This window comes from Gekko japonicus, unplaced genomic scaffold, assembly GCF_001447785.1.
Source record: "Gekko japonicus isolate JY-2015 unplaced genomic scaffold, Gekko_japonicus_V1.1 scaffold13, whole genome shotgun sequence".
In the NCBI taxonomy this organism is placed as follows: Eukaryota; Metazoa; Chordata; class Lepidosauria; order Squamata; family Gekkonidae; genus Gekko; species Gekko japonicus.
The window spans coordinates 1,326,468-1,350,490 of NW_015172553.1; the positions used below are offsets into that span (position 1 = coordinate 1,326,468).

At 42.9% G+C, this 24,023-nt stretch overlaps 1 protein-coding gene across 1 annotated transcript in view; it reads right to left on the bottom strand.

The window, feature by feature from the left end:
• Nucleotides 1–16,471, bottom strand: part of GFPT1 (glutamine--fructose-6-phosphate transaminase 1) — a 42,973-nt gene extending 26,502 nt beyond the window's left edge. The window contains exons 1-8 of the mRNA XM_015421080.1: nucleotides 16,381–16,471; nucleotides 15,064–15,171; nucleotides 12,331–12,438; nucleotides 7,879–8,004; nucleotides 6,814–6,872; nucleotides 5,428–5,562; nucleotides 4,451–4,512; nucleotides 3,526–3,605 (exon numbers count right to left, since the gene is read on the bottom strand). Of these exons, the coding sequence (XP_015276566.1) occupies nucleotides 3,526–3,605; nucleotides 4,451–4,512; nucleotides 5,428–5,562; nucleotides 6,814–6,872; nucleotides 7,879–8,004; nucleotides 12,331–12,438; nucleotides 15,064–15,171; nucleotides 16,381–16,471 (769 nt within the window). The remainder of the gene's footprint in view (nucleotides 1–3,525; nucleotides 3,606–4,450; nucleotides 4,513–5,427; nucleotides 5,563–6,813; nucleotides 6,873–7,878; nucleotides 8,005–12,330; nucleotides 12,439–15,063; nucleotides 15,172–16,380) is intronic.
• Between the last annotated feature and the right edge of the window lie 7,552 nt (nucleotides 16,472–24,023).

The window sequence follows — 24,023 nt, forward strand, 5'->3', positions numbered from 1 at the left end:
GATAAAGACAGCAGCAAAGCAGAAGAAAGCACATAAAGTGGATGATGAGATGCTGTGTGGAAGCTCCCCCGACAAAATACTCTGCTCCTGTTTAGACATAGAGCTGGAGCAAGATGTTCATGTGGAAGCAACCCAGGTTTCCAATTCAATCAGCAGAAGGCCGTGAAACCAGATGAGGGATCAGATACCCTTTTGCTAAAGTGAAAAGCCCCTACCCACCAACACTTGATTATCGCATGCAGATCATTGCCCGAAACTGCAACTCTTCATTATGTTGCTACTGCTTTCCATCAAAACAGTCTAATCTGTGTTCGACATCTTGTTGTTAACAGACACAAAAACACTAGTTAGTAGCTGAAGGTGTGTGTATGCTACAGAGGTACAGATGTTTGTATCTGCTTTTGCATCCTTGAAAAGGGCTTAAGAAACCAAGCGCCTGGCCAGATACAAATTCATTACATTTTTTTGGTCCATCACTATAGATTGCAGATTGAAAATCCTAAACCCTTATAGCAGCAGCATTTACTGTACTAATTTTAAACCACCAATTAAAAGCCTTTCAACTGATGAAAAAGGTGTGCCTAAGTAATGAGGGAGCAGATTTTTTAAACTGTTCATTGTCTTTATACAACAACTCTGGGTGGCGAGACCCATCTTAGAAGAAGCATCCCTACTTCTCTCTCACCCAAGAAGAGAAATACTTCCTCTAGAGTGAAGATGCCCACTGCATAGAGGTGTGCATTCAGCATAAACCAAGCCGAAAAAAATTCGGGTATTTTTTCAGCCGATTAGCTGGTGGGCTACTTATCCAGCTATCTGAAAATGGCAAATGTGAAAACCTCTGAAAATAGTCTGGATTCTTCAGGACCACCAGATAGCTGCAGCTCAAGGGCATTTAAAGGGCTCTCAGTCCCTTTAAATGCCTTCGGAATTCACCCTCAACTTGGAGAAGACATTTAAAGGGACAGTGGGCCCTTTAAATGCCTTTGGAGTTCACTTGCCATGGAGTTGTGCGGCTTGGAGAAGGTATTTAAAAGGACTGTGATCCCTTTAAATGCCTTTTTTCCCCTCCACTGGAAACAATGGAGGATGAGGGAATCTTCTTTGGGGGCTTATAGAACTACACCCCCTGGTACAATCTTTTTAAAACTAGGGGGGATTTGAGGAGAGGCACCAGCAGCTATGCTACAAATTTGGTGCCTCTACCTCAAAAATATAGCCCCCTTCCCTAGCCCCAGATATCTCCCCAGATCAATTCTCCATTATAGCCTATGGGGACTATTGACTCTAATGGACCCCATATCAAAAAAATTGAGCAAGCCCAAATATTTCCCAAATCCAAATAACATATCAGTACAGGGATTTGGGAGTATCGGGTTCATTATTTTTCAGTACTAAGTACTAAGGGGTTTTTTCTTCACACCCCTACTGCTGCACCATGTATGCCTTTTTCGGCTGTATTGCTTTGATTCAGGTGTATGTGTTACAGATTTAAATCTATCTGATGAGTTTTAACTGATCCATGCACAGAATTTTTAAGATCAGGTGAGTGCCCTACCAAGCCCACAAACTGACATGGCTTTTGAATCTTGGAAGAGTTTCAAAAGCCATTCGGGATACATGTAAGGGTGCATACATGTGTGTGCACCCCTTTCTCAGGAAAGAACAAAGCAATGCTGGCTGAAAAAAGACAGGCTTATTTATGGCCCAACTACATATTATGTGGACTCAAAGAAGATCAGGCCATAAAATAATTAGTTGAGCTGTCAATTGGCCACTCCAATTCTGCTGTTTTAATAGGTGAAAGTTGCTGTTAGGACTCCCTGACAGGGAAGCGGAATACAGCTACATGGAGATTTTCAATTTACTCCATGTAGCGTTCCCTCTTTTTCCTTTCCCTATTTTAAAGGTAAAGGTTCCCTTGCTCAAAAGCCAGTCGAATCCGACTCTAGGGTTGCGGTGCTCATCTCCGTTTCAAAGCCAAAGAGCCAGCGCTGTCCGAAGACGTTTCTGTGGTCATGTGGCCAGCATGACTAAACACCAAGGTACACGGAACGCTGTTACCTTCCCACCGAAGTGGTACCTATTTATCTACTTGCAATTTCTTGCTTTCGAACTGCTAGGTTGGCAGGAGCTGGAACTAGAGATGGGAGCTCACTCCATCATGCAGCACCCGGGTCTCGAACTGCTGAACTACTTGACCTTCCACAGCCTGCAGTTCAGCATCTTAACCACTTGAGCCACCACAGCTCCTTTAGATCTATTTTACATCGTACTTATTCTTTAAACTGATCTCTCCAGGCAATGCTCACAACAGAAGCTTCTCACTGAAGTAGAACCCAACCTATCCAACTGAAAAGGCTGATGCTCATACGCTGCTACATACTGGTCAGTAAAGAAATTCAACAATACAGAACAGCCATGGGGCTTACTAGATGTTATAAACAGGGACAAAACATGCAGTGGGAAATACGTTCATCCTTTTGAATGGAAAGCAGTACGCCACACGTTAAAGAGACAGGGCTCATTTTAAATAATCTTCTAAGATCAGGACAACTTGTAGAATTAAGCGTTATGTCATAGGCACCTTCCTCCAGTTTTATGGATTTTCCATCAAAAGAATGATCTACAAATTGTGTGGATGAAATTGTAACACGGAAAACAATTTCAGAGTCATTGGCAACAAAAAGAAATGTTAACTTAAAGAAACAAAGTTAATACAAACAGAAAGCATACTTCAATTTAAACTCAGTTCAAGTATTACTTTTTTGCTGTTAAGTCACTGTGGGTATTTTACACTCATCACGAACAGTGGTGACAGGCACCACCTTACCCTGCAGAGGCAAGGATGACCCTAACACACCATCCTTAGAGAATATTGGGTACTTTAGCATAAATGCTTGTTCCTCGAATCCTGTAATAAGCGTTAACAATTACGACTGTCGATGTCAGGCAGTGTGAAAGGATGGCAAGGCAGTGTTGCAAACAGAATGCTGGAGATGAACCAGGAGGATCAGAATAGAAACCCTCAACTCAACCACAAAGCTTGCTTGATGAGACTGGGCCAGTCACTTACTCTCATCCTAAGCTATCACACAGGACTGCTGCAACGATAAGAAGAAATGACCCCCATATATGCTGCTCTACCTTCCCTGTACAAGGAGAACATTACCAGGATTCTTAGAGGGAAAATCATGACACTTCAACTGTTATAAAGCCAACAAAGGTCTGTACTGTAAACAGCCTTTGGAAAGATTTTGCTACTGCAAGGGCTTCAACACCCTAAGAATGAAAGACTGTGTCCTTCACAGTCCCAATACAGGTAGCTCCAATCTGTCTGCTTCATACACAGTTTGTTTTAATGATTACAACAACGATGATGATTAATGATAACAACAACACCACCACAGTATGGAATGCACAGCTGGTATCATCTTATCTTTTCGTTTAGCCAACAGCACACAGATCCTCATCTCTGCAGCACTTGCATAAAAGGCAACATACAGCTTTGGCTCATGCATTTACCTGTTCTGTACAGTATTGGAATGTGGTCAGTAGAAAGCTTGTGCTCACTTCGCACACCAATGAGCAAGGGACTTCCCCTTCTGAAAACAAAATATCCAGCTGTAAGTGGCAGTGAACATAATTTGGTGTAGCATGGTGGGGGGGGGAGCAACTAATGACTGCTTAGTCTAAGCAGAGCCAAAAACAAATGAACCTTGATACAAATCAAGGGCAAACAACTGTGTCTTGGAGGTAGTAAGATCAAAGCACAACAGGAAAAAGAGTAAGATTAGTATTCGGCACCAATGTGGGTAAGGCCGGTATAGTATGTTGGACCCAGAGGTAAGTGCTAAACAACATGCAAGTTGAGAACATTACATGATGGAAAGCAGCAAGCAAAATTACTCTGCCACTGCAAACAAATTCAGAGCTGGAAAGATCTTATTGCTGGGATTGAATTTGGAATTAAAACATTTTCATGTCACTTGAAAACATAGCTCACAATAGTGGCCTAACTTCTAAAGGGCCCTACATCTTATATAGGCTTTGACTGACAAATAATACCTATGTATAAGGGGGTCAAGCTATACCACAGATTTAACTATGTTTTACCCTCACCTCCTGAGGACTGTAATTTTACGAGGGGTAGTCAGGAATTCCCAAGGACTTTGGGGGATAAATTATGGCAACTGAATTGGTATAAAACAAATTGGTTTGGAGCATAAATATACCTTTAGTTTGTAGAATATCTGGGCTGTAAAATGTTAGAAGAGTTTGTAATGCAGAAAACAGGAAATACTACAAATATGATAGTCAGATTCCTAGATAGAGCAGCTAGAATTTCCTGACTCTTGGCTAAAACAGTCTGGGAGGGACTACCCATATGACAGATGCAAATAACTCAAATGGATAGACTACCTGAGAAGCATACTGAAGTAGTATTTACCTGGTACCAACTGCTTGACCAGGATAGTGAACACTTTTGAATACAAGAGCAAATGCACCTTCCTTGTGGAGAGAAAACAAATGTTTCAGTTATATTTCCAGTCAAGTTGTTCAAGCACATGCACACACTTTTCTGAGAATTCAGAGGCTGTATAAATTACAGGATGTCAATAACCACATGACAGTTATATGTGATACAGTGTAGTACAGAGCTGTGAGCCTGGAGAACTCTGGTCCAAGGTTCACTTCAGTTAAGGAAACCATGTGCTACAGAAGACAGTCTCTGTTGGTGGCCAATGGAGACAAGTGCAACCTCTGCAAAACTAAGCTGATATCTTGCAGCAGCATGTTCTACAGGAAACATCCCATGCTCTTAATATTCCACAAAATGTGTATAATAGGGAATATAGGAATAATAGGAAAATACATAAATTTACATCTGTTTTCCTTGCTTTCCTCCTTTTTTAAATATTTACATTGGTTATTGCATCGTTCACCCCTTTTTTGCAGTTCAGTTCCATCACATTATTTATATGTATTAAATTGTTTTTGGTGTATTGCTCTCTAATTTTTGTAATTCAGTCTTACTCACTATTGGCTCTCTATCATTCTTATTCCATCATTTTAAATTGTGTAACCTGCCTAGAGTCTCAGCAAGAAAAGGGGATTATATAAATGAAGTAAATAAATAATGTAAGCTTGAAGAGTTAATCACACATATGCACATATCATGCATTAGTAAAAAACATTCTCTGTCACGCAGGGTTCTCTAAACTCCTTCATTAACCTGTTTGATGAAAGCTCAAAACCAAAAGTACAGCTCACATTGCTTAGTGAAGTAATACTGAACAAAAGCATTCCGCCCTACACTGACGATCAAGCCAGACAATTCCTGAAGCCCCAAGGCGCATTTAGCAAAATGTGGCATCAAGCTGCTTTCTATGGGACAGAAATGGTTTACTAACAATCTCAATTTACCAGCTGTTGGATGACTCTTTCTACCAAAGTGGTAAAACTGATATCATCACTTTCACGGTTGTCATACATGTACTTGACAAGCTTAGCAATTGTTTCTGTATCAGTCTCAGACTCAAATTCATATCCTTTGCTTTCCTGAAAGAAAAATAAGGATTATTACTAAGCAAAGCAGAGTGGGGGGAAAATATTGCAAACAGTAATCATATGAAGCACAGTAATGTGGTTCAGATGGAACAAAATCCACAACATACTATTTTAACAGTCATACTATAAATATAAATGGCATATTTCCTCAATTACTTTTCTAACAAAAATCTTCCTGTTTTAGCACATATTTTAAAAAAATGACCACTATGTGCACCATTTCAACCACTGATTCATTTGACTGGGCTATCCATAAAACCACACTGAGAAAAGTGTTGGTTTCTAGTGCTCATCCATTCATTAACTTAAGCCTGAAGACTTCTTAATTTTGTTTCGCTTTCAATAGCCAATACAGTACAAAATTTCGAAAAGCCCATGGCTCTGTAGAGCAGATGCTTTGCAAGCAGCAGGTCCTAACTTCAATCCTTGGCATCTTCATTTTAAAGGAGGCTCTGTTTGAGACCTGAAGAACTGCTGCCAGACACAGTAGGCATTTTAACTGGACCTATCAATGCTGTAAAGGAGCTGCGGTGGCTCAAGTGGTCAAGACGCTGAACTGCAGGCTGTGGAAGGTCAGTAGTTCAGCAGTTCGAGACTGGAGTTGCCACATGATGGAGTGAGCTCCCGTCTCTAGTTCCAGCTCCTGCCAACCTAGCAGTTCAAAAGCAAGAAATTGCAAGTAGATAAATAGGTACCACTTTGGTGGGAAGGTAACAGCGTTCCGTGCGCCTTGGTGTCTAGTCATGCCGGCCACGTAACCACAGAAACGTCTTCGGACAGAGCTGGCTCTTTGGCTTTGAAACGGAGAAACCCTAGAGTCGTACTCGACTGGCTTTTGAGCAAGGGAACCTTTACTTTTACCTATTAATGCTGTGATTTGCTATAAGACACCTTCTTGTGGTCCATTAATCTACTATACATTTAATACAAACAGATACTTTAGTATGGAAGGCATGAAAGCCAAAATAAGTTACGATTATGGCAGTATTTGGCACCATTAACGTACATGGGACTATGTTCCCACCTCATGGATCTTACAACCTATCCACTCTATACATTCTAGCAGTAATCCAGAAATCAGGTACTTAAAAAGTATCTGTTGCACCAGGTGAATCACAAGCACACACACACACACCCCAGCATCCAAAGAATGTTGACAGGATTTGGAATAGATAGCAATGATAAAAGCAGATTCAACTTTTTAAATTTAAATCACAGCATAGCAAAATAAGTTTTACTTACCAAGAATTTTTTCAGGTCTTTGTAATTTGTGATAATGCCATTGTGAATAACAATAAATTCTAAAGGAAGGGAAAGGAGACGATACATCAATAACTTTGCAATTTTGCTGTGTCCTTCGAGATCAAAGTGACCCTATATTCTTCTTGCAAAACAACCAACTGACTTGTTCTGAGGCAAAACATCCTACACAAAACATCCTACAGCAGCAGAAAACAGAAATCCTGAAGGTAACCTAACAAATCACAAGCGCACCTAATAAGGACAATCTGATTTCATAAAGTGAAGAAAGCCTGGCCTCAGACGGTCCCCATTTGGCTGGCTAACTCTGAACTACTCTATGTTATCTACTATATCCAAGTGCAACAGTAATGTACTTTTAGCCCATTTATAGATCAATTTCCTAATGTAAAAGAGAATGTAAGCCATCCTCTCCGTGGGCCATTACTCAAAATGGTTTTCTGTACTAAGCCAGAAATTATAATTGAGGATATTAAACAGGCTGCATTAGCAAAGTCTGAGAGTAAACTATGGTTCCGTTTCAGTTGTGATGTGTTCTTAAGAGTTTGGACATTAACAGATTTATAATGTCCATTAATTTTCTATGAGAGATTATTTCTCATTCTTGTGACTTTAGTGATGTGGTATCCTTACTGCAGTACTAACAGGTTACTACATGGCAAATTACCATACCCCAAATTACAGATTCACAATCTAATCACCTAGCACTCAAATGTAACCTTTTTTAAAAAATCTCCAAGGGATTTATGTTGTAATCATTCAACTTTATTTTTAAGCTATATTTTAAAATAGTTTCCATTTATGAAATTGCTACATGCAAGACTAGACTTTTGTTTAAAGACCATTTAATGGTGAAGAGCTCTGTTGATTTGCTGACTTTTAGTTTCTTGCTGCCCAGAAGTCTCTGGCTAGCCCTCTCTTCTCCACACAAAATTAAGTTTAGAACCAGCCTACAAAATAATCCATAGCACCTTCTGCCAGGCCAGTAAAGCCATCTCACTCCCAACACCCACAGAAAGATGCTGCCTGATCAGACCCATATCTCACCATTGTTTTTATCTGAGCGCTGTGGATGGCTGTTCACTGGGCTGGGTTCCCCATGGGTGGCCCATCGAGTATGGGCAATTCCAAGATGTACATCAAATTCAATGTCCAGGTCTATATCTTCTTGTTCTTTATAGAGAAAAGAAAGCATCTTTTAAGAGTCATCTAGTGCCCTTTAATGGAACAATGTGGTTGCAACCTTTGCCTAATAAGGTTTGTTTAAGTGAGATGAGGTGTATGGGCCTATATCCAGAGTATCAGCATTAGGTGAAAAAATGCAGCATAAATGCATTTTTCTTTCTTGCACTTAAGCATCTGGCCAAATTTACCAGAACATACATTGTAAGTAACAGGTGTTATTTATGTACTTATGTCCTACATTCTCAAGCACACAAGTTCTCAAGGTAACTTCTGATGTTATTCATTCAAAACAGTAGAACAAAATCAGGAACACATCAGATCTAAACTTTAAAATGCAAAATAACAGCATGGATCTTAGCAGCAGTTAAACTGCAAAATAAGAGAACACAGGAAGACAGAGAGATAGGTCTAGAATTTTTTCTTGAACTGTTCCAGTGTTGAGGCACCCCACTGTAATAGACCTGCCTCTTGAAGCCATCTATCTATGTTTCACTGAGATAGCTCCCCTAATCTCAGCAAAGCCTTTTGAAGGTGCCACCTTGCAAACTCCCGACTGCTCATTCATGCACATTGTCTATGGTGGCTCCCACAGTATAAAATGGTCTGCCTGGGCTATCAGGAAAGCCTCCATGTTTCTACTGTTTTACAAAATGTGCAAAAAGCAAACCTATGGTTTAATGGTTCAGCTCAGGAGATCACTTTGATTATCTTTCCTACACAAACAGTCTTGTTGCCGTAAACAGGTATATTTGCATGTGTTGTCTCCTGCTTCTTCTACAGCCTCAGGCCAACTGTATTTTTGTATTAGGAATCTTTGTGGTTGGATTCAAATGTTATATTTTGTAATGCACTTAATGATTCATACTTGTAATCTGCTTTGGGGCCCAGTGAGAAAAGGTAGGCTATAAAATTAAATGCAGTGCCACAAAGTGGGGAACATGGAACAATGCTTCTGACAGAAGCTTTTAAATTCATATAGGAAATAAATGGTCTTTTAAATACCTGGTTCTAGACCTCTTAAGGGCTTTAGAAGTAAGGATGAGCCCTTTGAATTGAGGGCAGAAACAATTTGGCAATCCATGGCCCCGGTCACACGGAGCATTAGGCATGCTAGAGAGACGGAAGATAGGCGGATTTTCTGGGCGCGATCTCACCGCCACATCTGGGAAGCGTAGAGCTCCTGTGGCGCACCCGAGGCTTCCCGCCGAAGATGCGGGGTAAAAAACTAGTACCTCGGAGGTACTAGTTTCCGGAAACCGCAGGGCAAGGGCGGGCATCTGATTGCGTTTCCGGTGGTAGTTCCGGCGCCTGCCCATGTCCCCTTGCAAAAAGGTTCCCCCCCCCCAAGTCTTCACGGATGCGCACAAGCACCCAACGGAGCATGTGCACATTTCAGTTTTAAAAACAAAACACAACCCCGTTTGCCGCGCTGCTCTGCTTCTTTGCCGCGTCATGTGATCGGCACCTCCCCCCTAACCACGGGAGCTCGACGGGACCTCAACCCGAAGCCTGATCGCGCAATTGCGCGTTAGTTTGCTCCGGGGCAAACAGCCACACCTCCCCCCCCCCGCATTTTCCTGACTGTGTGGCCAAGGCCCATGTAGATCTTCCAGAGCTGGCAAGATAAAAGTTCACTGAAGCTTATGCCATACAGCAAACTTGATGCTGCATTTCGAAGTCTCTAAACAATTTTCAAAGGCAGCCTGATACAAGGTGTGTAGTAGTAATTATCCTGGATGTGATCAAAGCATGGATAACTCTGGCCAGACATACCTGTCAAGGTATTAGTTAGAGAACCAAACAAAGCTGGGGAAAGGTGATTCATGAGACAGAGTCTACATCTGCAGACATAGATTTAACCGCCTGCTTTTCAGAGAAACACAACCCCAGCCAAGACAGGCCAATTACCTATACTACTGGTACCTCAATCTTGAGCTTCAGTTTCTTGGTACTCATCCAGTTCATTATCACCTCTGGATCAGTGTTGCCTCTATGCTGAGTTAGTGTGAGCTAGCTCAGTTTTTAGCCTCCAGCTCACAGAGTTTTGTCTTAGCTCAGGAAGGATGGCTCCAGAACAAACTAATTTATGCAGTTGCCAAATCGTTCACTCATAACTTTAATGCCAGTAGCTCACAAAGGCCCCTGCCACATGGGGGGAAATTGATGCGGGCAAAGTGCGGCTTTTGAAAGCAGCACCAAAAGAGACACATGGCGGCGGGATCACACAGATCCCATGAGCCACCTCGCAATTGCTCCCCGGCACAATCAGATGCTGGGGAGAAAGCCACGGAAGGGAGCTCGAGGCCGCTGGCTGCGCATGTGTGCGCATGCGCAGTTTGGCTGGGAGCCTCGATTGCTCCTGCAGACGGCCATGGCGGCGATCCAACGGCCGCGCTTGCTGCGGCGTTTTAGGTAAGTCCTGCTCTTTAGCAGGTTCTTTTTTGATGCGCATTTTCGGCCTGAAAGGCCGGATCGGGGATGGGTGCGTGCAGCTTCCCAGATGTTGCGGTGTGCTCGCATCCATTTGCTGCGCCCCCAATCCGTCCCTCTTCCAACCCTAAACCTCCTGTGTGACCGGGGCCAAAGTAGAATTTTTGCTCACACGACTCCACAGCGTAGAGGGAGCATTGCTCTGGATACTTATTCAGAACATTTAATATCTCACCTGACCTCTTCTGAAAAGAAAGAGCTGAGTGACATCTTCACTCCAAACCCTGATTCAAATCGCCCAGTGATTTCATACAGAAAATATATTAAATAGTACAAGATAACAGAATCTTGTGGCACTCAGTAGCACAAGTACCAAGGAGTCAAACAGCTTCCACTTGAATACCATCTTCTGGTAACAAGTCAACCAGATAGGACATGGACCACTAGAGCATGATATCTAACTGATCCAGGGGGCCACCATGGCCATAGGTCCTGAACATCACCAAAAGAACCACAAGAATCTCTTTGAAGGATGACTAAGTTAGTTCCAGAACCAAAATGAGGATGGAAACTGGACTGAAATGAATTGAGTCTAGATAACTAAACTTAGCTGGACTGAGCCTAGATAACCTGTCTCATTGATGAAAGCCTAAAGTTGCAAAGCCACAACTTGCTCAAGCACCTTGACCCCAAAATCAGGCTTATGTTAAATCTTTACATACACGGTGTCTCCAAATGTTTTCAAGGCAGCTTCCGGTAACACACACAAAGTCAAAATACACACTAAAACTCCTCTAAGATGTTAGCAGTATTAAACAGGCAATGACTGCCTGAGAAACAGATTGGATAAAAATTCCATCTGACATTTTTTTCTTTAATCTGGGACAGGCAGAGGAGTCAGCACAGCTATGCAGCCTCCACACTGACATGTCCTTTAACTGTGGACAGGGTGGGGTTTATCTGTACTGCCGGTTTCTTGCAGTACCACCCCAACTCTATTTTTTTTGTATTTTTTTCATATGTGCATGTGTGTGTGCATGAGTGAGTGTGAGTGAACCTGGAAGCCATGGTGACCTCTGGTGACTGACCCCTTACTGGGGGCCTGGAGGATATTCAGAGAGGTGGCTGAATAAGGCCTTCCCCGCCTCCTGACTGCTGGTATTCCAAGGAGGTCTCCCATCCAAGTACTTGCCAGGGTCGGCCCTGCTTAGCTTCCGAGATCTGATGAGACTGGGCTTCCCTGAGCTATCCAGGTCAGGGCCCATCCCAACTCTATTAAGGTGCAAAATGGCTTCAGCAGCTTCTTCAGCTTTATATCCAATGCAGATTCTTCAGTTTCCACTGTCTTCATGAAGCTTGACTGTTACCTTGGCAGCGGTGGCCCTCTAGAACAAAGGAAAAGGCTCATCCTACCACCCATACTGAAGTAGTCAAGTTCTGGTAGGTTTCTCCTTTTTGCAGCCCCATCACTGAGGCAGCATCCTTGGACAGCATCATAGGATAATGCCAAAGGGTTTCAGGATACTAAAGGCTGGAGACAGACATTGAGTGAGCGCGTGCATTAGAAGGTGACTGTTGAGAATGTAAGACGTCCAAGGTCTAGCTGGCCAAGAAACAGCACAGTTACAAAAGATAGTACTGTGTAGAGAGCAAAGTATCCTGGTCCTTCAAATTTTGTTCTCAAGAAGCAAGGCAGATCTACAGTGAGAAGTAGCATATCTAACTTACTCTGTAAAATGCATTTTAAAAACACTTCCATCACATGGAATAATTAGGGGTATGGTATGTGTTTCTCCAGTGTGCCCCAAACATGTTCCAACATTTAATCAGGAAGAAAGCTCATCAAGAAGAAAAAGATAAAGAACTGCATAGTTCTATACTTACTGTTCACTTCCTCATCCAAAGCCTTCACTTTTCCCTTCTTTTTGATGAGTGCAATTTTGCAGGCATTTGCCTCCCAATCTTTATCATTACCTCCATCAATTCCAACTCCTAAAATGCAGAAGGCAAGAAAAACCAATGAGACAGAGAAAAGTAAATAGCCTAATTTACCAACACCACCAAAATAACTTCTACAGGTGTTTTCCCGCATCAAATCAAAGTTATGCCCTCATTGATAAGAGTTCCAAGCCAGAAGTGACAGCTGTGACTCAGACTGGAGAAATGCATAACAGTTAAACTTAAATTTTGAGTAAGTCTGGCAAATTATTTAAAAAGTGGGTTTTCAAATACAAGCCATGCAGTCATTGCTAACAGGGCAAACTATGGTGATTGTATCTTGCCAGTGCTTAAGGAACTCCTCAAGTGTCTGACAGAAGAGTCATACATAAATGTTTTAAATAAATAAAAACTCACTCCACTGACTGCCAGTTAATTTCTGGGCTCGATCCAAAGCACTGGTCCTTGCCTTTAACGCCCCAAACAGCTTATTTATTTATTTATCTTTACATTTATATCCCGCCCTCCCCGAAGGATCAGGGCGGCTCACAAGGGGCATAAATGCCTGGTTAAAACAATGAACGATATAAAACAATATAAAATACAATATGCATAATCAGGGGTCGTTTCGTAGAAAAAGAGCTAGGGGAACTCATTAGCATAACTCATTAGCATATACCACACCCCCTGACATCACCGGAAGTGTGTCATAAGGCCACACACCTCGCCCCCAACGGTCCCGGCCGCCGCCGCCGGCCTTGCAGCTCCACTGCCGAGCCCCATGAGGGGCCCGGCGGTGGACCTGCAAGGCCGGCGGGAGTGCAAGGAAGCCCCGCGAAGGCCCTCCCTGGCCCCAGGCAGGCAGGGGGGGAGAGAGGCAGGGAGGAAGCAATGTACCCTCCCTCTTCTCCTGCCTCCTCCTGGCTGAATGAGGACCGGAAGCGGGGCACCCCCCGTACCTCACCTGGGGGAATTGCGCTCCCCCGCGTTCCCCCCCGAAATGACCTCTGTGCATAATACACTAAGAAATGTCGGTGCTCCATAATTACTTAACCGTAGATTTCAAGATGGGGTTCTGGAAGTTTTATACCAGAACAACAGACCAACAATGTGCGTCCCAACTACACTGTCATCTGCCAAGGAACGGCTCACGCCCCCAATAATACTCACTCCACCAATGGTCAAGGTGCAGAGATGAGGGGCGGTGATGGAATAGTGGTGGCGGCAGCTCCTACTCGAAAGCCTGGCGGAAGAGCTCTGTTTTACAGGCCCTGCGGAACTGCACCAGGTCCCACAGGGCCCGGATCTCCTCTGGGAGCTCATTTCACCAGGTAGGAGCCGCCACTGAAAACGCCCTGGCCCTGGTGACAGCGAATTTGATGTTTCTGGGGCCTGTAATATCCAGGAGATTTTGATTCCCCAACCGTAGTGCCCTTGGGGGAACATGTGGGGAAAGGCGGTCCCTTAGGTAAGCCGGACCCTGGCCATGTAGGGCTTTAAAGGTTAAAACCAGCACTTTGAAGCGAATCCGGTACGCCATCAGCTTAATGCCAGAGAACTTAAAACAAAAGTCCCCCTATTGACCAGCGGTTATATTCTTTTGTGGCTCCTGTTCCATAAACTCCTACATTCAGAAGTGAAATGGGTGGCTACTAAAGACAGGCCCTCAGGGGCTGGTGTTTCATCTTTGGAATACTCTCCTCCTCGTTACCCTTTGACTGACTGGTGTCAAACTTGATGTCTTTTTGTTTAAAACCTGCTTGACCAAGACTGGCCAACAAACAAGACTACTAACACTGATATTTTTAGTACTTGCTGCTAATACAAAAATAAAATTCTTTTTTTTTTTACATTCACAAACTTTCACTTTATTACTTTTAATTTTTTTTAACTATATGTGCCACTCTCCCTATAATCTTGTGTGTCGTTAATTATTTATGCAACAATTGTAAATTACCTATTTACATAGCGCATATTTCTGACTGGGGGGAGGAGCTCATGATGCCAGCAGTATGAGCTCTGTGGGGCCCAAGATTCTGATGCAAACTGGGAGCCTGAGAATTCCATTATCTCCTCAAATTAGTTTCAGCCTAAGTCATTAAGCCTTACATGCTCCAGCGTCTCTACAATAGCTACAATGTCTATGCAGTACTGCTAAATTCATAAATGGAAAGTATTAGATTGAAATTTATCCCAATGAAATCTAAAGTTGATAAAATTATCCATGTATTTGGCACGCTCTGAAGGATAGAAGAAATCACACCTAGCCTTGCCTTTTTTGGGGGGGGAGGTTAATTGGCGACGACTTTCTGTTAGAAGATGAGTTAGATTTGAGTCCAGGAGCACTTCAGAGACCAGCAAGATGTTCAGGGTATAAGCTTTTGAGAGTCAAAGCTCCCTTTGTCAGATACAAGTAGGAATGGAGATCTGTGAGTCCTTATATCCCAGTAAGAAGGTAGGAGGGGATTCAGGGATCTCCTCTCCTACTTTTAGCTGACGGAGGGAGCTTTGACTCTTGAAAGCTTCTACCCCAAAACTCTTGTTGGTCTCTTAGGTGCTACTGGACTCACATCTAGCTCTTCTACTGCAGACCAATATGGCTACCCTCTTGAAACTTTAGAAGATGACCCACATAAAGGTTCCCAGTGTAAATAATGCCAATGACATGTGAAGACTTACCAGCAGAATCATATCCTCTGTACTCTAGTCTCTGGAGCCCCTTAATAAGGGTCTCCAGGATCTCCCGTCTTGTCCGGGGCACATGGTAGTTGAGGTAAGCAAAGATGCCTGTTAAGATTGATATAGAATTGAAACAAACACTTCATTCATTGACTAATGCACAATTTCGTAACCAAAAGTATGAACAAAAGCAATTTTGGGTCAGATTTCTATTGGCACAGTAGCACAGCCCAAACATTGCATTACAAAGGAATTCCTTGTACAGGATGTACAGGTGAAACGTCATTACCTTTTGTTACAGTTCTCCTAAAGAATTGCTTTCCAAGAAAAATATAATTGTGCTTTAAGAACACAAGAGCCCTGCTAGATCAGACCAGTGGCCCATCCAGTTCAGCATCCTGTTTCACACAGCAGCCAGCCAGTTCCCTTGGAGGGCCAACAAACAAGGCACAGAGGCCAAGGCTTTCCCCTGATCCTGTCTTCTACCACTGGCATTCAGAAGTCTGCTGCCTCTAAACACAGAGGTTCCCTTCAGTCACCCTGGCTAGCAGCCATTGATTGACTGGCTTTAGAAATATTAACAGTAAAAAAAAAAAAAGACAAGATCTCTTCCCTCAAGGAACATACACTCTAAGACTCAGTGGAAGCAAGGTCTGAAAGAAGAGACAAAGGTAATAAGTTGTTGTGGACTGTCCCAGGAGGATGAGTCCTCATTGAAGGAGGAGGACCTGCCCTGCCAGGTCCTAGCAAATGTGTGGCAGATTCTTCAGTGCCTCCCCAAGGGAAGCTTCACCAGCACTAGCACTGCCACCTGAGCCAGGCCAGGAGGTCCCAGCATGGACCTGGTTGCTGCCAGACCCGCCACAATCTCCTCAAGGACCACAGGGGCAGAAAAGGTGAAGAGATAGGACTGGGGCCTGGCACAGGAGCATGTGCCCGGCAGCCCATAGCATACACTCTGTTAAGGAAGCACCAGAACAAATCAGTAAGTCACTGCAGGATCTTGGCCCTGACTCAGCTTGCTAGATGAGCCTAACACTGATCCCAGCATCACCTCTAAGGAAACTTCCTCTATAAACCTGCAATGAGGCTGAGCCAGTGTGGAGGGTTAACTTAGTTGTAACCTTCCTGGCGATTTTATTAGTTGACTGAACATGACTGTGAAAGTCTGCCTACTGGGTACTGTTACCATGAAATTCTGTGGCTGCCCAGGGCCTTGCCTCCAGCCTGGACAGCAGGATATGAGTGATGATGGAGTAACAAGTATTTAAATGTGATTAGTTGGGAATGAAACTCAAGAGATTAAGGCAAAGGTACTTTTTGAGGAAGGGTCTGAAGCAATAAAGAGGTAGCAGCACATGTGGTCTTCTATTCCAATCCTAAATGCATTCTTCTTGGGTGCAGCCATGATCCAAAGAAACATGTATGGCGTGTGCAAAAAGATGACACTACAGTTCTTTTCACATGTGTAAATAGCAAGTCATTACTTTGTAATTAGCAATATTAACAGAATAGTGTGTGTGCATATGACCTCTAACCAGATTCATGATGTTTATTCATGTATAAAACTTGTTGAGGTGGCTATAGTGATCTCATGAATTCTTTTCTCAAGTTATAAGGTCCATTACATTCAGTGTGCGAGTTCCCAAGTATTTTAAATTATACTATGAATGGATGTATTGACTTGTTTGTTGTTTGAAGTAGATGGATTTAGTAACTGATTCATTTCAGAGAAGTTGATCTGCAGTGGTGAGGGATGGCTAAACTGATTTGTGTGCATGCATATGTATGATGGCTATAGCAATGAAGTTATCTTCTTATTAACTGATTACAATTCCATACTTTGCAGAATTGGAAAATACTTCAAGTCTATGTTGTCCAACTACCTGAGTAAACTCAAAGGATGGTACATCAGAATACAAAGACCCAACAGGTTATCTGAGTTCCTTTGAGGCTAGGGCTGAAGAGAATCCCAACCTTGGCTTCTAGAAAATCTAGTGGGCTTTGTGGATTGCAAAGTCTTTGCACTCAACCCCTGCCCAGTCATATGATTCTGCACTCTCATTCCCCCCATTATCATATGTTGTACATTTTTTAAAAAGATGTAAATATGATGTATTTGTTGGTTTGGCAGCTCTGCTTTTAAATGTGATGATAGGTGGTTTTTGTATGGTTTTCTTGTATTGTAACAAACATGTTTACTCCATGCATCTTGATATCTATAGACAAAACTTGCATATACTTTTCAGCACCTGGATTTGTTAATAGGAAACCCAGACAAGCAACAGATGAAAAGAAGGCATGGTTGGTTCCTACTTCTCAAATATAGTATGTCAAGTAGTCAGTAAGCCATCATAAGTGAGTGCTTGCTTGTAAGTGCTTTCCAATCTTTGGTTGACTTGTAGGAATTTTCTCATTTGAAGGAATCACTGTATTCACAGCAGCAAACATGGAAAGGAAGGGCAAACAACTAAAAAAATAATCAGGAAGGGGAAAGGTGACCTGTTGAGTCATTCACAATAATCCAGTTTACTAACAGGTTTTATGTTCCTTCCCAGTCAATGAGGAAGTTGCCTATAATAAAATAGCAATATATATCTTGAAGCACTATCTCAAGAAACACTTCACAAGCTCTCAAATATAACTAATTGAAAACAAAGAAAAGAGAACATAAGCCCCCTCCCATGCCTGTAATATTCCCCCAAGTTTCTCCCCCATTCCTTTTCTCTTCAATGAGCTCCTACGTGTCAGCTAGGAGAAAAGTACTTGGAAAGAGGAGCTAGGGAGAGAGCCTTGCACTCTTCAGCTGGACACCACTTTTACCATTAAAAAATTGGCCTCCTAACCTCTCTGCATAAGTTATCTTAATGATCACACAGAGACCGGCTACTATACCAATTAGGTGCCCAGGATTCAGTGATATTTGTACCCATCGATATATATTTGACATAAAACCTTGTTGTACTTGAGGAATAGGCCCAGTCTTGTAAACAGTAATTGGATTGGGATCAGCAAGACCTGGCTTAGAGTCGAAGCTCAGCCATACCCTCACTGGACTACCTTGGGCCAGTTACCTACCTCTCAGCTTAGTCTATCTGTGGGGAGATGAAAATCACATACTGTGCCCTGCACATTTGAACAAGGGCATGATTAAAATATAACTAGTGATTAGAAATTCCACTGGGAAGATATATGCCCCCAGTACCAGTCAACACATATTGCTTCCCTGTTCTATCTATCAATATACAATCTTGGCTGGGAAAAGATACTAAAGACATGAACTTATTTACTCCCACATTTATAGTGTCCTCTTGGTGCTTCACTAAACTACATATCTATATTTGCTGCTTTCATCAGTAGAAGAAAGCACAAGTACTCTATGCCTGTAAAGGTGTGTCACTGGACAAGCAGCCTCACCTGCCTCATCACACACAACCCCCTCTCCACACCAGTTATTCATGGCATTGATCTAAAAGACATGCTGAAATGAGCCAGCTATAAAGGTTGGAGAGACATCCCTTCAGCGCATAAATAGTAAAAATGTAGCTTGTACAAATCAAGCCTTTTCTCCTTTTTAATCCTGTTAAAACAGCTATATAAATAAGCCCATCAGAATCTTTACTAGCTCACCTGCTCATATACATACTCAAGTTAATCTAGCCTAGAACAAGAAAGCCAGTTAATGACAAAGCCTCCCTCCTCGGGCACCTATAAGTCACCACGGGTGCCTGGGTAAGTGGCTATTTACACACCTGCCCTATAAGTTTGTCCTGAATTGCTGAAGGTACAAGATACAAGTCCAAGTTCTCACACAATTGCTGAGTCCACATTTTTCATACCCATTTTTTCCCTTCCAGCTTTCCAGAAGCTCAGTGCTGCATGATTTGCAATGGCAGGTTCAACAGCACTGCAAATAGTTACCAGAACACAGCATTTCCCTCTCTAGGGAGAAGGAATAAAGAATAGAAACAATAAAGTGCCATCAATGCATTCACCATGGTATTGCACTATGGAGTTTGCATACATGGCCCTCAACAGGAGACAGCAAGAACCAGGACTGGGGCAGGTCCAGTTTACTCCTTGGATATTTGCCAGAGGCAACTGTTACTCACTATGAGTAAGCTTCACATTACTTAGCTGAACTTTCACAGAAGAATTATAGCTTGCCTAATTGTGTGTCATTGACAGATTGTTCCCATTCAAAAGTGAAAACAGAGCTGTAGTTTTTCACTACAGGGATAATATTCGTATTTGTAAAGCTATTCTGCCTTTCAACTTCAGAGAGAGAAGCCAATTAGAATTTACAAATGCAATCCTTTTCAGCCACAGTCACTACTAACTGTGCACAATTTCTCAGCCTCAATAACAAATCATTTCCCCTTTTAGAATGCAGATAAACACAGGGGGCTGAGGTATTATCTTTCATTAGTAATATACACTTAAAAGCCAAAGAAACCAAGTAGACTTCTTTAGTTTAATAGTGGGTGCTTCCATCTCCGCCTGGAAAGAATAGCCTCTGTGTAAGGAATGCATTTCAGTGCAGATGTTAAATGATGCAGTCTCCTCCATATTTACAAGGGTTAGAAATGAACTAGATTTGTTTGCTCAGAAGCTAGAAGTGATTTTGCAGCAAGCCAGCTCACTAATTTTGGTTGTATAAAAAACCAGAAGAGAAGAACTGTCCATTGGGAACAGCTGTTCTCCTAGTTCTGGCAAGTTGTTAATGTTTGGAAAATCCTATTAAAATCCCTCCTCCAGCTATTAAAAAAAATGGATGTCTAAAATATTCCTTTTATTTTTAAAAAAGTTCCAATAATGTGCTAATTAAATTTACATTAAGTATCTTATAAATCCTACATTCCTTTTTCCTTCTGTAGTGAGTTTAAGCTAGTTAAGAGCATCTACATATTGAAGTAGCAAATACAGCACACAACTGCTAAACTGGTTTTGCCTTGCACCATAAAAACTTTCTCCCCTGGCTATTGTCAACAATAAATCATTTGTTGAACTAAAAAGTTGTTCAGAGACAGACAAACTGGAAGCAGGAAGTTTAAAGACAAAAATAAAGCCAGAAGGGCTATTTTCTCTCCAGTCCCATCCAGTGTTCCCTCTAAGCTGTGGAGTCCTGTGAGCAAAAATTCTACTTTGTGAGCCACTGGCATTAAGGTTGTGAGCAGGTGATTTGGCTGCTGCATAAATTAGTTTGCTCTGGAGCCATCCTTCCTGAGCTAAGGCAAAAATGTGTGAGCTGGAGGCTAAAAAACTGTGAGCTAGCTCACACTAACTCAGCTTAGAGGGAACACTGGTCCCATCCAATGCTCCCTCTAAACTGTGGAGTCTTGTGAGCAAAAATTCTACTTTGGGAGCTACTGGCGTTAAAGTTGTGAATGAACGATCTGGCTGCTGCATACATTAGTTTGCGCTGGAGCCATCCTTCCTGAGCTAAGACAAAACTGTGTGAGCTGGAGGTTAAAAAACTGTGAGCTAGCTCACACTAACTCAGCTTAGAGGGAACACTGGTCCCACCTCAAAGAGACTGATATACAAAATGTTGTTCTCTCTAATTCCATAGGAAGAAATCTAAGTATCTGATAGCTTTATTTAGATATATTTAAGAGGATGTGTTTGTAGACAATGCCCAAACACAATATGCCATTGCATCTGCAAGCCGCATGCATCACTGAGATCCTATTTGCAAAAAGATATTCATGCTGAACTCGCAGTAAACTATTTATAGCACAAATTGCCTCTTCTATTCTTAGCTTTGTCCCACTTTCCATTTTCTGAGATAAATATACAGAGCACAAAATACACACAAACACAGCTCTTCTTTACTGTAGTCCACTGAAATCTCTTAAACAGGAAACAACCTGTGGCTCTTGTCAAAACCTTGAGGAATTTCAGACAGACAATATATTCCAGAAGAGGAACAGTTCCCAAACGGTTTCTGGTCTGTCATTTCAGACAGAACTATTTTAGAACCGGTTCCCTACTGGAATATATTTTAATTTCAGACACAAACGCTTCTGTCCCGTTTAGGAAACGGGGCTGAAGTGTTTTACCTGTCAACCACTTCCAAGTAGTCTTCAGTTTCATCTCCCAGTTCCGATGCGCTTTTTCTCGCCATTTTTTGCCCGCGCGGGCCATCTCTGGCTTTATTTTTTTAACGTTCGCTTTGTAGCGCTATAACGGTATAATGCTATAATGCAACAGCGTTATATCAACCCCATTGGAATGCCTTGAGTCTATTGTTATAGTGCTATAGCACTCTAAAGCGAAAGTTTTTTTTTTAAAAGCCGGAGATCGCCCACACGGGCGAAAAACGGCGGGGGGAAAGCGGGAAAATGTGGTGCAGTCTGAAATGGCAAACCACTTCAGATCCAGCTCTTTACCAGAAGGCGAAAGCCATGTGTGAAATGGCAGCCCTACACTGGTTTACTCCACGACGGATCAAAAACAGCTTCAAAACAGGTTAAAAAGGGTAATGTGAAATTCCTCCTTATCACACTAATGTCTGGTGGGAAACATTCCTGAAAATGTTTAAAGTCTTGATTTTAAATCTAAGGAAGTCAAAGGAATGGCTAGAATCTGAAATCCACAATAAGGTGGAAACAAAATAAGAGTCTGGTGATACCTTCAAGACTAATCAAACAGCAAACAAAAATGCAATCGATGTGTATAAATTAAGAGGTAAGAAGCTCCAGGGTCATATCTCATGAATTCACAAGGGAAACTCAGGGCTGGAGATAGTAAGGCCAATATTTCCCACAGATTTTTTAACAGCCATGGGGACCCCCCCACACACACACACACTCAGTAATAGGGGAGAGGAGACAGCCCTTCCATTTATACAGTGGTGCCAATCTAAATCATCCCCTGAAGTACCACCTCCTACCATCTCGTCTAATTTGATTCTCAAAGAAACCTTTGTCTTCTTGACTCAGCCCCACCCCACTAAAAAAATACTGACCTACCTTACAAGAGTTTTAGTAAGGATTTCTAAGCTGATCCATACAAAGTACGTTAAACACCAATCAATATGCTGATTCAGGATTCAGCATAGCGAGCAGTTTATACAACAGCCTGTACATATAAAATTTGTTTTTAAAGGTACCCCCTATAGGATCTCCAGGTCTCCTTGCCACAGGAAAAGATGCTTCTGAAAACTCAGATAAGTTTAAACAAGAGATACCAATGTGGGAAGTCGATGCTGAAATTATTCAGAAGAGAAATTAAATATCATTGTAGCCAAACACAGAAATGCTATAAAAGTGTCAGAATGTACTTAGTTTCAGAATGGACAAGCATCACAAAGTCAAGAACGAAATATAGACAAGGAACCATAAGTACCGTTTCCATCTTACCAACACAACGTTCGTTGGCAAGTCCAAACTTCACCACTAGGTGTCCGAAAGGCAAACGAGGCCTGAAGCATTCAACTTGGGGTAGAGGAACACCTGAACAGCTCATTGCCTGCATCCTTCTACTTAGCACACCGTGCCCATATCCCTACCTACCTCTTCTTTCCCGATGACATATTAACAGTCTCAAACCACCTTAAGCATTACTGAAAGGGGAAAGTATGAATACAAAATTCAGCCCCTATATCCTCTGCCCACTCATCATCCTCATCTCCAATCTGGACCTGCTTCCCCAACATCTCCCCATCTGTTCATTAGATGTTTCCCCAACACACTTTCTCAGGCATCCATTCCCCTCAATTTAGCACCCATCCAGAACTGAGACTGGAAGCTCCTTCACTTCACAAAGCCCTACAATCAACAATGGGGCCCATGTAAATATAACAGCAACAATTTTTTAGTTATTAGAATCTACAAGAGCCAATGTTTTGTTTAGCATGAGTAATAACTGCTCACCAGTTCTTGCTCCATACAAACCATGCCAGCCATCTTCACTGCATCCTGACTGACACCTTACCAGCTACAAGAATGGTGAAGGTTACCAAATGGTTACAATTCCAGCCTCCTAGTCATATATTGGAATAGGAAGGTAAAAGGGGCAGGGGGGAAACTGTGCCACTAGCGCTTTCCTTATTTCCCAAATCTGTGCTTAGAGATTTAAAAAATTGAAAGAAAACAGTGGTATCTGCACATGGTCCGCATTCTGTTGTTATTAAAACTGTCTTGCCAACTGGAAAAGGAACTCTACACATGCTTAAAAGCCGGAATCCTCTGGAGACCCAGGAGGTACTGGTTGGCATCTGGCAAGTCGCTAGTTCTCAGCCAAGCCTACACTAAAAGATTGTTCGGAAAAGGAAATCGGATGCCCACTCCAAGATACACTGACTGCCCTTGGTGGATGGAGAATACAAATGAGAGCGAGAAAGGAGGAGACACTTGCCCCACATCCACTCTTCACTCCGTCAGGATCACTCTGCACACGCTCAGAGAAACTGAGAGAAAACAAGCAACTACGTATACTCCCCTCCCCAAAGAGAGACACAAACAGTGGGAGCGCCTTCCATGGAGGGACATTTTGTCCCTCACAAAGCCCCCAGCTTGGGCATCTACCCCCCCCCCGGAAGAGCTCCCCACCTTCTCCTCCTCCTCAGCCTTTTCACCTCCAAGCCCACCCGCGCCAGCCCTTCCATTCAGGCGGCCATCCTCCAAGCCCAGCCGACTCCCGACAAGGGACCCTTCTGCGGAGCACGTCCGCCCAGCCCCACCACCGCGCCTCCCTCCCGTTACCCGCGACGCCGCCCCTGCCCTCTCACCGCACATGGTGGCGTCTTCGGGGACTGAGACGGGCAGCCCGGCCGTGCACTGGCGGCCGTTCACGAGTTCGGGTGGCTGATCGAGAGCAGGCAACGGTGGCGGCTCCTCCTCTCAGGGTAACGGCGGGGGGCGGGGCGCAGGCTAGGGACGCAAGCCCCGGCCTCAGCCCTCCATTGGCCCCCGCTCGGCCGGCTCCGCCCCCCCAGTCCGGAACGCTGCCGTGGC